We start from the raw sequence: 13,212 nt of genomic DNA on the forward strand, positions 1-13,212 counted from the left end.
ATAATATTTGTACCCGAGTCTTAACTCGTCTAATGAATTTTTGATTCATCAAATAATTCGAATTGAAATTTATTTGTGATGCTAAAATTATATTACTCTCTTTGTCACCACATTTGGTGTTCGCACGAGTTTGATAAAGTGATTGTGAGTGAGGTAAAAGTTGAATTGTAGGGATATTGTGAGTGGGGTAAAAGATTAAAGGGTGTAGTGGTACAAAAAACAGGGTATGACACTACTTTGTAGATAAAAGAAAAATAGATAAATAGGGTAATATTTCGTAGCAGGAAGTATTATATATGATCACATCATTATATACATTAATGTACATATGTGTGAGATGTAATGTAACTAAAGAAATTGATAAATATAAATATTATGATATGTTGCTTGACCACAAATGGCACTATGACATCTTACTTCGCCAAAAATTGCCATACAAGATTATAGTGACTATGAAAGATAGTATATTATTGTTCAATTTGTCTGATAAAAAGTGACATTGCAAATTTTTGTAGTAGTAATTTTTTTCTCAATTTAGCCATTACTCAAAAGTTGCAACTTTCTTATCTCAAAAAAGAAAGGTTGCCACTTTTTTCACACAGCAATAATAGCAACTTTAATTCTAGTAACAAATGGATAGTAATAAAATCACATACAATGTCACTATAGTGAAGACATATAATCTCTAGGGACAAAGAAAAACAACACCACATATACATTGCAAATAAATAAATAAATAACACCACAATGTTTTTAATATTATCACTAAGAATTTAATGCAAATCTTTTATTTATTGAAGTACGATATACTTCATATGTTTATAATTGGTTAGGTTGGTTCAACAACCACTTTGAACAATTCAATCCATTGCAAATTTGCAAGCATGCAGCTAATTACATTATAGTCTAGTTATTAAAATTCACCATCTTCTAAATAATTTTTTTAATTAATAGCTAGAATGTATTAATCACAATAAATATTTAATTCAGGACAAATTCAATATTGGAGTGTGGCTTTTTGTGGAATAATTATTCTAGAATGGGAAACTTTACAAACAAAACCGGTAATTGAAATTACTTTGTGGCTTTAAAGTGTGAGCCGAATTATTCATTATAAATCGAATCATGCAAATGAAATATTGAATTATTTTATAAATCATGTTTATCACTTAAACTAAATGCATCCAAAGGAGATAAAACAAGTCGAATAGCAAGAATTTGAGACTTTAAATACTTATATATAATTATATACACACTAAATCTACATGGGAACGTTGTGTGTTTCATTTCTAAATTCAATCACTCCAAACTATAGAAAAAGGAATAAATTCCAGTTTAATTAAGTGGTAATTTTAGTTTTAGTTTTTTTAGAGGATCTGTGTTTCAGTTAATTCCTAGCTAGCTGTTCAGCATTAGCTATATATATCAGCTGCTGATGAAATCATTTGATTTTCTTTTCTATATCGCTAATGAATGTCGCAGTTGACTTTAATTTATCAACTGCTTTTTCTTTAATTTTTTTTGTGAGAGTTAATATATATATTGGAAATTAACTCATTAAACAATTGGCACAAGACGAGTTCTTAGTATATACTTTTTAGATATCTTTATATATATAAAAAGCAAAGTAAATGTAAATAAGTTTAATTGCAAGGACATAATTGGAATTGGAAAAAAAATACCCACTACTCTCATTATTTACCCAACTGCCGATTTTTTTTTTTTAAAATTGTCATATTAAACATCTACCGCATAATACATTAACCAACTGCCATATTATTGCTCTCAAAAAAACTGTCATATTATTACAACAACAAAAATTGCCGCATGCATGTGATTTTATATACTTTGTTTTTTCTTTTTCTCTTATTTTGTAGATAAACCACATTTCTCTTATTTTTAAACTTTTATTTTAATTTTTTTTCGTAAAGAAATAGAAGAGTGAATAATTGATTTTTAAAATAGGATTAATAAATAGGTATTAATGTATTACTTAAAACATAAAAGTTGTCAAGAAAAAAATCAAATTATTTTGATACTTATAGTTTCAATTTATTATATTTTCTCTTCATTGCACATATTTTTTTTTTCTATTTTTGTTATGCAATATTTAATTATATATCTACAACAAAAGATAATGAATAACCTTAATTTGATACATGAAGTGTATAAATCAATTTAAAATGAGCAGGTTATGACCGTTTAATATTTGTATATATTAATTTTCTCGAAAGTTGAGAATATTGACACGATTAAGCATCTTTTTAATGTTTTTTTACTTTTTTCCGTTGTTTTCTTATGAAATTTTAATCATAGTATGTAGTCTTATTTATTACGCAAATTATTGCATACACCCGGTCGCATACTATGCGACCGGTTTTAAAGTTTACATTTCTTCACGATAATGTTTACTTTTATTCATGAGAACTTTTACTTTTAGCATGAGTTATACATTTATTCGCACAAATGTATACTTATTTTAAAAGTAAAAGTTCTCATGAATAAAAATAAATGTTATTGTGAAGAAATGTAAACTTTGAAACCCGGTCGCATACTATGCGACCGGGTGTATGCAAGACCAACTCGATTTATTTTACATTGATTTTTTTTTAATAGGATACAATGTCATTGTAATAAGAAGATAATATTATATATCATCATGCATGTCAATAAGGAAACCATAAAGTTGTCAAAGTGAAATAAAGAATGTTATGTATAAATTATTTACATGTTTTTTTTTCTAAAAATATGCTATCAGATATTATTATTTTTGTAATTTTTATTAAATTTCAATATTTATTTCATCATCAAATGAATGAAAATTAAATAATCATATTTTTATTGAATAAAAAATTGTAAGAGATAAAGGAAATAATACATGTATCCAAAATTTTTGTTGCTTTCTAATTATGACAATTATTTTTATTTTTTTATTAATATATGTATTTTTTTTATATCCATACAATTATCTTTATAGATATTAAATTAAGATAGAATATATTTATGTGTCTATCAATATTTAAAAAATAATGTGTTGAAATATGGTATATTAAGGACCATTATGCCTAATAGCAACTATTTTCATCACTTAAATTGTGAAGATAATTGGTGAAGCTCCACTGAATAAATTTTTGTTTCAGAGTTTGAATCTCATAGGTTGAACTTTTTTTTTTATGTTTTTTAATTTAGAAATTTTCACAACAAATTAATAATTTACATACCGAATTAATAGATAACTTATTTTATACGAGAGATCTGGTTTAATTTGTATAATTATAGAAACTCCCTATATACGTGATATTATGTCTATATATAGACACATGTTATATTTTGTATGAATTGCCTAGGTTATCGAGTATTAAAATATTGAATCACTTTGCAAGTAATAAATTTTGTGTCAAATTTTAATTAGCTTATATTATTAGAAAGCATATATATGCACAATTTACGCGATGAGGATGAATTTGAGCGCTTAGATATATTCATATATGACTTCGGCGAAAATGTGAAACATGAAGATAAAACTGCATATTTGAGGTTAAGGGGGAATCAGAATAAAAGTGAAAAACAAAAATTTCTATTTCAAAATTTTTTATTTTAACTACATATTTGAAATACATGGCAACCAACGATTTGTACTTCTCAAATATTTTTATTTTGATTTTGAAACGAAGCTAAATGGACCTTGGTATTGTATTTCAACAATAGGTTGTAAATAGACCTCCTAATATTAAATGTAAACAAGTTTTGCATAAGAGGAAATTAAATAAACAAAATGCTATTTTCTTTTCCAGGTTTTTTCCACACTCAATTTCTTAGTTATTAGTTCGATTTTCTTCATTTATTTTTCATAAATGTGTCATTGAGCCTAAAAAAACTTAATTCCACCTTACGCGAGTCAAAAATTACATTCACCGCGAGCGAGTACTATAATTTTTGAATTAATTCCATAAGAACAAATATTCTCAACATCCCCTTCGATTATTCATGTTTATTTATTTTATTCTAACTCGATTTAAATATTTTTTTTGCTTGGTTATGTTCTTCGCAATGAACATAAGTTACATAACCAAGTTTTATTATGTTCTTCGCAATTAACAAGTTTTTTTTTGTAAACTATGTAAATCATTGCTATTTATTTATTATTATTATTTTTGTAATTCTTAAGAAAATACGTTTAAATATAGTGCAACTTATTTAAATAATAACTTAAATGTGTATAAATTATTTATTTTAAGCATTTCTACTTAATTTTACTATAGATCATATAACTAAATATTTGTATACAATAATTTTGTGCAACCAAAATCTTTACCACTATAATTAGGAGGTCCGGTTTTTAGTACTCTCTCTGTTTACGAAAAAGAGTCTCATATCATGAAACAATCTATATAATATATAAAAGAGGAGTTTTGTCCTCCATTTTTTCCCTCTATTTTTTCTCTCTCTTCTTCCACCAAATTTTTCAATATTTTCTCTTTTTTTATAATTTTAATTATTTTCTAAACATCACAAAATTTTATTTATGAAAAAAAATATTCAATATGCATCTTAAATTTAATTTTGTGACAAGTTTTTTAATATGGTAAAAAAAAATCATCAAAAATGAATTTAAAACGAATAAGTTATGAAAATTTTAAGATATTTTATTTTCTCTCTCTTCCCTAAAATTTTATAATTTATTTTTATTGATGTTAGGCCATGAGAATATTTATTCACTTAATATGTCGTGTAATACTCTATAATAATAAGAGTGAATTTTTAAAATGGCCACTTTCATATTGTAAAGATAAAAAATGTCCACTAAAATAAAAAACATAAAACATGTCCACTGTTACCAAAATACCCTTCACATTAAAAATTAAAAAAATGTCCACTTTACATCACCCCTTTAAAAAATCCCGCAATTCACAACCAGTGTGAATTCACAACCAAAATTTTTCGGTTGTGAATTCACACTGGTTGTGAATTGAGAATTCACAACCAGTCGAATTCACAACCAGAATTTTTTGTTTGTGAATTCACAACTAGTTGAATTCACAACCAGTCGAATTCACAACCAAAATTTAATTCACAACTAGAATTTTTTGGTTGTGAATTCACAACCAAACAAATTCACAACCAAAATTTAATTCACAACCAGATTTATGTTGGTTGTGAATTCACAATCAGTCGAATTCACAACCTGAATTTAATTCACAACTAGAATTTATTTTGGTTGTGAATTCAAGTAGTTGTGAATTCGAGTTTTTAAAGTTTGAATTCACAACTAAAACTAGAATTTATTTTGATTGTGAATTCGAGTTTTAGTTATGAATTAATAGATCTGATTGTGAATTCAAGAATATTAATTTGTGAATTCATAGATGTGGTCGTGAATTCAAAAATATTAAGCTGCTGTGAATTCATAAATTTGATTGTGAATTCAAAAATATTAAGTTATGAATTCATCGAGTTGGTTTTGAATTCAAGAATATTAAGTTCTGAATTCATGGATCTAATCGTGAATTCAAGAACATTAACGAAAATGTTCCAATTAATTAACTAACCACCATTATAAAATAATTAGAAAATACTCTCAATTCACACATCATCTTCTTCCACAATTTCCCCAATTTCCAACTCTTTTCCCCAATTTCCAGTCATTGCAATTCAAGTAACTTCAAGAAAGTAAAATTGAATTGAGGTTTAGATAAACATGCATCATAGATCTTCCACAATTTCCCCAAATCAATCATCAGACATGGTCATTTTAGCATCAGTAAGCTTTGTCCCCAAATCTGCCAAATCAAACACAAATTAAATTCAACGCGGCGCAGATCGTGTGGAGGCAGAGAGCAGCGGCGCCGCGTTCGCGCTTCTTCTTTTTTTGACCGGCGATTTTGCCTGGGGAGGAGGTTCGCCGCATTGTTTGGCCGGAAGGTGAGCAGAGGTGGCGCCGCTCTAAGGGAATGAAACCCTAGGCGGCGCGATAGCAGAAAGGTGAATCTGCTGACGTCCTCGATGCCGATTGTGCCCTGGAGGAAGTAGAGAGCGGGGCGGAGCTACCGTTCCACGCTGCAGGCGAGGAGGCGGAGGTCGGCGGCGTCCACGCGAGCCTCGCGGAGGAGGAAGGTGGAAGACAACAGCCGCCGTCTCTCCAGATCTGGAGCAACATTTCGAAGACAACACCCCAGTCGCCGACTTTTCCCTTTCCACTTCAGCCACCCCAAGGCCACCAGATCTATGCTCTCCACAAGTTGAATCCGACAACTCCAAGTTAGAATCGAGAGCGAGAGATAGACAGAGGTGTCGCGGTGGTGGTGGTTGTGCGGCGCTGCCGCTGCGATTGCCGGAGATTGAGTGGCGGCGGCGCGGCAGACGGGGGGCGAGAGGGAGAGAGAGCGTGAGAGAGAGAGAGAGTACAACGATAGAGAGATGGCGGAGGCGACGAGGCCGAGGTGGCGCCGCTTCGCCGGCGATCTGAGCTCGAAGAGAGGGAGAGAGAGAGAGAAGGGGGAAGGTGTACCGTGAGGGAGAATAGAGAGAGAGAGTGGAGGGAGAGAGAAGAGAATGAGAGAGAGAAAGAGAGAGTACATGTATTTAAGAGAGGGTATTTCTGTCTTTTCAACTACAAAGTGGATAGTTTTTATCATTTTTATCTTAGTGGACATTTTTTATCTTTACAATATGAAAGTGGCCAGTTTTATATATTAACTCTAATAATAATGTGTAATGTTAATTTTTATTATAAAAAAATTTGAAATTATTTAATAATTATGATTATCATTACACATTATACAAAGTTAAAATTTGTAATTGATGAGGTTTATCTTTAATTTATTTTTAAAATATATTTTATATTTAATTATAATTTATCTAATATTTATATATTTTTATTTAAAATATGTTGGTTTCGATGTTTGTCGTGCATCGCACGAATGATCATACTAGTTTATAACTAAATATAAGAGAGAATGTAGGATATGATAGTTCGAAAAGTGAAATGAAACTTATTTTCATAGGAAAAAATGATAAATAAAACTCTTTTATGTGAACGGATGAAGAAATTCTATTTTTTATTTTGGTAGAACCAAGCCCGTCAAATTTTGCATTTGTGCCTTGTTTCAACTTATTTCTTATATGGGATTCATTAAATTTCAATTATATAACTTTATCATTGTAATTCAAGTAGTACTTATAATTAAATGGATCATAATAATCTTAATACCCTCATAATCTTACACACACATGACACAAATTAACACACAAAACTACCATTTAATTTTAAACGCATTTCATTTTCTTCTGTAACTTTTCTTGAAATATTCCAACCTAACTCCACAAGTTTGACTTTGACAAGTTTCCACATGCAAGTAGGATTAAATTAAAATAAAATTTTAGATTAATAAGAGTTTTGAGTTTGATGTATATATTCATGATTATGGTAAATTGACTATTTCCAGGTATGAAATTCAATTGCCAGGCTGTCTTCCTCAACTTTACACATCTGAAAAAAAATAAAAATAAAAATAAAAAAAAAAAGCTTCCACACGACCATTTCTATTTTCTCCAATCCTTATATCAATGGACATTATTCTCAATTTCACATCCAACAACTAACTAATATTACATTGAATAGAACTCAATAAAGTTAATTTGTCTAGAACAATTTGGAAATCAATGCTTCATCAAATTAAATATGGATTTAATATTTGTTGACTGCAAAAGTAAATTATACTGATAGTTGGTGAAACCCCTGATGAGCCAATGAAAATATGGAATTACTTCACCAGTGACTTAATCAAACCCAGCAATTAAAAAAAATAATTATCCCATTATTTTAAATTTTTTAGGTTTATAAAGTTTGAGTAGTAACATAGAGTTTGTATAGTCAGTGCGCACAAAAAATAACAATGGCAAGTTTTCATGAAATGGAACAATATAATTTACTAAATTTAATCTGATAGTGAAGAATTCAATTTAATTCATTAAGTGAAAAGTTATATACATGCTTAATTTCTTGATATTTAAAGCAGATTATAACTAATTATTGATATTATTCTTAAGCTTTTTGTGCTTTTAATTAGGCTCAATAATTTTCTTTGTCGATGAATGCAAGAAATGGGATATATATATAGGGAAAAGATATATGTAGGACCGATCCGGACCGATCCGCCGGGTTTGTTGGACCGAAAATTTGAAAATGAAGGACCGACCCGGACCGAAAAATGTGTGTGGACCGACCCGGACCCGGACCGAACCCGAGCAACGGGTCCGGTTCGGTCCGGGTCCGACCCGCCGAGGTCGAAATTATTTTTTTCCTGTTTTCGCACTTATTTTTCATACATAAAACATAATAAATACGATACAAACACATATTAATTTCATAGTTTCACCATTCGCAATCCACAATCACAACAAAAAACATAAATCAAAATCATTCCTCCTTTAGGTTTTAGAAATTTTTGAAATTTAATATTATTAATATTATTATAAATATTAAATATATATAATAAATACTTAATTTTTAATGATATGGGTCGGTCCGGGTTCGGCGGGTTCAACAGGGTCTCGACCCGGACCGACCCGAAAAAAAATCGGTCCTAAGAATTAGACCCGACCCGGATCATACATATACAATGGATCGGTCCGGGCGGATTCGGCGGGTCCGGTTCGGGTTTGCTCACCCCTATATATATATACTCCATATATTATAGTGGAGTACTATATAATAATATAGAAATCAAACTTCATTGCTTGATTCTGGCAACATTAAAATTCTCAACCAACATATTATTCTAGGCAGGAAGGAAGCCTGTAATTATCACTTTTCTCAAATGCAATTATAAATTGCACCAAATTAGCTACTTGGGTTTTTTTTAATAAAAGACAATTAAGGTTTGCTAAAATAGATAGTATTATTTTGCTAAAATAATACTATCTATTTTTAGTATCTAATTTCAATTTTAAAATTAATAATTAATTATTCCATATATATATATATATATATATATATATATATTCGGATACTCAAATAACCGAATCGATTATTGGGTAATTACCGATCATCTCAAATGGTTTAGGAACAGTTATCGAAATTGGGTATATTTCGATTTCGGGTAATCAAAATTTCGATTCAGGTAATCAGGTAATCGCGCGAACCCAAACCGATCGACAACCATATATTTAAAGGATATATATATTGATCATAAAAATTTGTAGCCGCTACTTTCAGTGTGTACTGGGTAAAACTCATGTTACTCCTTTCTCCACCGCTAGGCCGTTTCAATAATACATAAGAATTAATTTGTTATTAAATTACTATTCTAAAATAAAATAAAATTGATAGTGAGCTAGACATTGAGACACATATATACTGGAATAGAAGATTATACATCCCTTTGGCATTTAGTGAGAGAATATTTTTTGAATAGGTCTCCCAAATCCCACGAGTCGAAAAACTCTATAGTTTAATTTTGTTTCTTAATTAATGTAAGAAGCTGCAAATTAAAAGACTAATCAATATTTTAAGAAATTAATTAAATTAATGAGCCACCAAAACTAAAAACCGTGTTTCACTGTTTCTGGTGAAATCACAATCCAATCTTCATCCGCTTTTTGCCTTTTGAAAATTGCTAACATCCTCTGCAACCAAATTATTATTAAATAATCTACATATAATATACAAATATATATTTTACAAAGTAAGAACTTTCAAAGCAACCTTCCTTCAGTTTGTGATGAAGTCAAGCATATGCTATTATTTTTTTTTTCTAAATTAATTGTGTTGAAATCATGAACTTTAGGTTTTCTTTATAATTAATTGCAAAAATTTTAGACGTATTATAACAATAATTAACTCCAAATTTGTAATTAAGTTACTAAAATACATATCGACATCATCGCCAACTGATGTTTTTGTTAAAATAGTTAATTAATTAACCACAATTTCTATCCCAAACATGCACTACAAATTTAATATACGAAACTAAGATATGATGATCCAGTTGCAAACCTAATTTAATTAATCATCTAATCTTGAACAACACACTTATATAAACACCTCACTATTATCAACCCTCCAAATTAAAACAACAAAATGAAAATCTCATCACCATTTCTAGGATTATTACTACTAATCCTCACACTAATTTCCTTCACTAATCCATCTCATCAACAACCCTATTCTCCACCTCAAATACAAAACCCTAGACTCCTCAATGCCTTCATAGCCCTCCAAGCTTGGAAGCATGCCATCACCGGCGACCCCAAGAACTTCACCGCCGGCTGGCGCGGCCCCGACGTGTGCCGCTACGCCGGCGTCTACTGCGCCCCGGCCCCCGACGACCCCCACGCCACCACCGTCGCCGGCATCGACCTCAACCACGCGGGGATCGCCGGCACGCTCCCCGAGGAGCTCGGCCTCCTCGCCGACCTCGCCGTGCTCCACCTCAACTCCAACCGGTTCACGGGCGGCCTCCCCGGCGGCCTCCGGCACCTCCGCCTCCTCTACGAGCTCGACGTCAGCAACAACCGCCTCTCCGGCGGGTTCCCGGCCGTCGTCCTCTGCCTCCCCTCGCTCAAATTCCTCGACATCCGATACAACAAGTTCGCCGGGGACGTCCCCGGCGAGCTCTTCGACATGAAACTCGACGCTATCTTCGTCAACAACAACCGGTTCAAGCTCACGCTCCCGAGGAACCTCGGGAACTCGACGGCCTCCGTCTTGGTCCTCGCCAACAACGATCTCCGGGGGTGTATTCCCCCGGAGATCGGGAAAATGGCCAACACGCTCAATGAGATCATTCTCATGAACGCCGGCCTCGCCGGCTGCTTGCCGGAGGAGGTCGGAAAGCTCGTGAAGCTCACGGTCTTCGACGTCAGCTCCAACAACCTCGTCGGGAGCCTGCCGGAGTCGATGGGGAACATGAGGAGCCTCGAGCAGCTGAACGTCGCCGGCAACAAACTCTCCGGCCAGATTCCGGCGAGCATCTGCTCGCTGCCGCGGCTCGAGAACTTCACTTACTCCGACAACTACTTCTGCGGCGAGGCGAGCTCGTGTTTGAAGCTCAAGGATAAAGATGATGCCAAGAATTGTATACCTTATAGACCTAAGCAACGTTCTTCTCAAGAATGTCACGATTTCTATTCGCACCCTGTGGATTGCAGCGCCTTCGGATGTTCGGCGAGGCGGCCCCCGCCGCCTCCTCCTCCGCCGCCTCCGCCACCGCCGCCGCCGCCGCCACATTCCTACTATCCATGATCGAATTGTTTTGTTTATAAATTTCTATCATTGACATTTTCTTCTTTTGCTTTTACTTTCTTTTGTTTACTTTTAAAAATATATATATACATAATTTCAAGGGTTAATAGTATTTTATGTTTCGAGCATTCACAATTTTCTATCAAATATCTCGAATTTTTATTTTCTCTTAAAAAATCTCAAACTTTTAGTATTTTACATAAAATATTCGATAACCAAAAGATGATTTTTTTCGAACTGAAGTAGTCAAGTTGTGAATCCTACCCGACTTCTTTAGGGAGATGAATGCATCTCTCGATCACCAGATATTTTATGAAAAGCGCTGAAAGTTCGGATTTTTTTTTAGAGAAAATGAAAGTTCGAAACATAAAACGTTATTAACCCTAATTTCAAACACACTTACTTCTTGTGTTGTTACAAGAAAAGAATACGTATATAATAACGTGAATAATGCTGTCATTCGCATGTTAATTAAATAATTAATGATTTGTGATATTTATGAATATGATGCTTTGGTTTAAATATAATACTACAAAATTTGTGTTTATTCTTCTTCTTTTTGTGTGTGTGTGTGTGTGGGCAAGTGATATTACAAGATTGGCTCTATTTTTTTTTATTCCATTTCTTTACTACTGGTTGTTTATGCAGAAATTTCATTATCGAAGATGACTATCTATCTACATAATTAGAAATAATTAAAAATTAATAAAGTTTGATGTTACGTGGAAATCGAGCTTTCGAAGATTTTCCCTCCAGCAGCCAATTATGAATGCATTTGTAATGAATCAGTCAACTAGCCAATTTAAATTATTTTTATTGCCTTTACTATTTGAAGGCAAAAATATAATTAGGTCAACTACAAGAAAGTGACAAGAAGAGAGCTCTTGGTGATATATATAAATTATTTTGGTGATAATTAATCATTAGTTTCACAATAATTTTATCGGCAGGTGATGCGCGGGAATTACTGGGATTTAGGATGGAAGTATTTATGTAAATAATTTTAACATACGTGAACTTGATTTACATAAAGTGATTAATGATTTAGGTCAAATATCTTAATTTTTTGAGTTCATTGTTATACAATTTTTTAAATTATATTTAACAATAAAAAAAATCATGTACAATATTTAGTAAAGTCATTAGTAATTATCAGTAACAGGATTTGTTTGTCTTTAATTAATATTTTAAAAGCATATAACAATGTTTAAAAGTACGCAAATTCTCCTGTGCGACGGTCGCACAGGAGTGCGACGGGTTGACCCGGCCCAAACCCGCCCTCCTGACCCGGAACCCGCCCAAACCCGGAACCCGCCCAAACTCCTAATTATTACATTTGTGCATAACAATTGTTACTTTTCATAAACATAATATATACATTTGTTCATATAAATGTATATTGATATGTATAATGTTTTATATTGAATGAAGGTAAATATTTATATTAATATAAGTATACATTTGTGCGACCAAATGTATATCTTATGCTTAGGGTTTAGTTTTCACCTATTAGGGTTTAGTGTTCACGCTTAGGGTTTAGTTTACAGGGTTTAGGGTTTAGTTTATAGAATTTAGGGTTTAGAAAATATAATACTCTATATTAAATGAAGGAAAATACCTATATTTATATAAGTATACATTTGTGCGAACAAATGTATATATCATGCTTATTAAAAGTAACAATTGTTATACACAAATGTAATAATTAGGAGTTTGGGCGGGTTCCGGGTTTGGGCGGGTTCCGGGTCAGGAGGGCGGGTTTGGGCCGGGTCAACCCGTCGCACTCCTGTGCGACCGTCGCACAGGAGACCAGCCCTTAAAAGTATAGTTCATGTACATTCGTTTTTAAATATATTAAAAACCATAGATTTTAAGTTTTTTTTTTTGAAAAAAAAACACCATAGATTTTATTAACTGGAGCATAGTAAGTAAAAATTACTAATAGAGTTCTTTAGATATAATTTAGA

At 32.1% G+C, this 13,212-nt stretch overlaps 1 protein-coding gene across 1 annotated transcript; it reads left to right on the plus strand.

Annotated features, from left to right (window-relative positions):
- Nucleotides 1–9,993: 9,993 nt before the first annotated feature.
- On the plus strand, nt 9,994–11,352 carry LOC130991423 (leucine-rich repeat extensin-like protein 6). Its single transcript, XM_057915638.1, has one exon. The coding sequence runs from the start codon at nt 10,082–10,084 to the stop codon at nt 11,243–11,245; it is 1,164 nt and encodes a 387-aa protein (XP_057771621.1). The 5' UTR covers nt 9,994–10,081; the 3' UTR covers nt 11,246–11,352.
- The last annotated feature ends 1,860 nt before the right edge of the window (nt 11,353–13,212 follow it).

This window comes from Salvia miltiorrhiza, chromosome 7 (genome assembly GCF_028751815.1).
Source record: "Salvia miltiorrhiza cultivar Shanhuang (shh) chromosome 7, IMPLAD_Smil_shh, whole genome shotgun sequence".
NCBI classification, from domain to species: Eukaryota; Viridiplantae; Streptophyta; class Magnoliopsida; order Lamiales; family Lamiaceae; genus Salvia; species Salvia miltiorrhiza.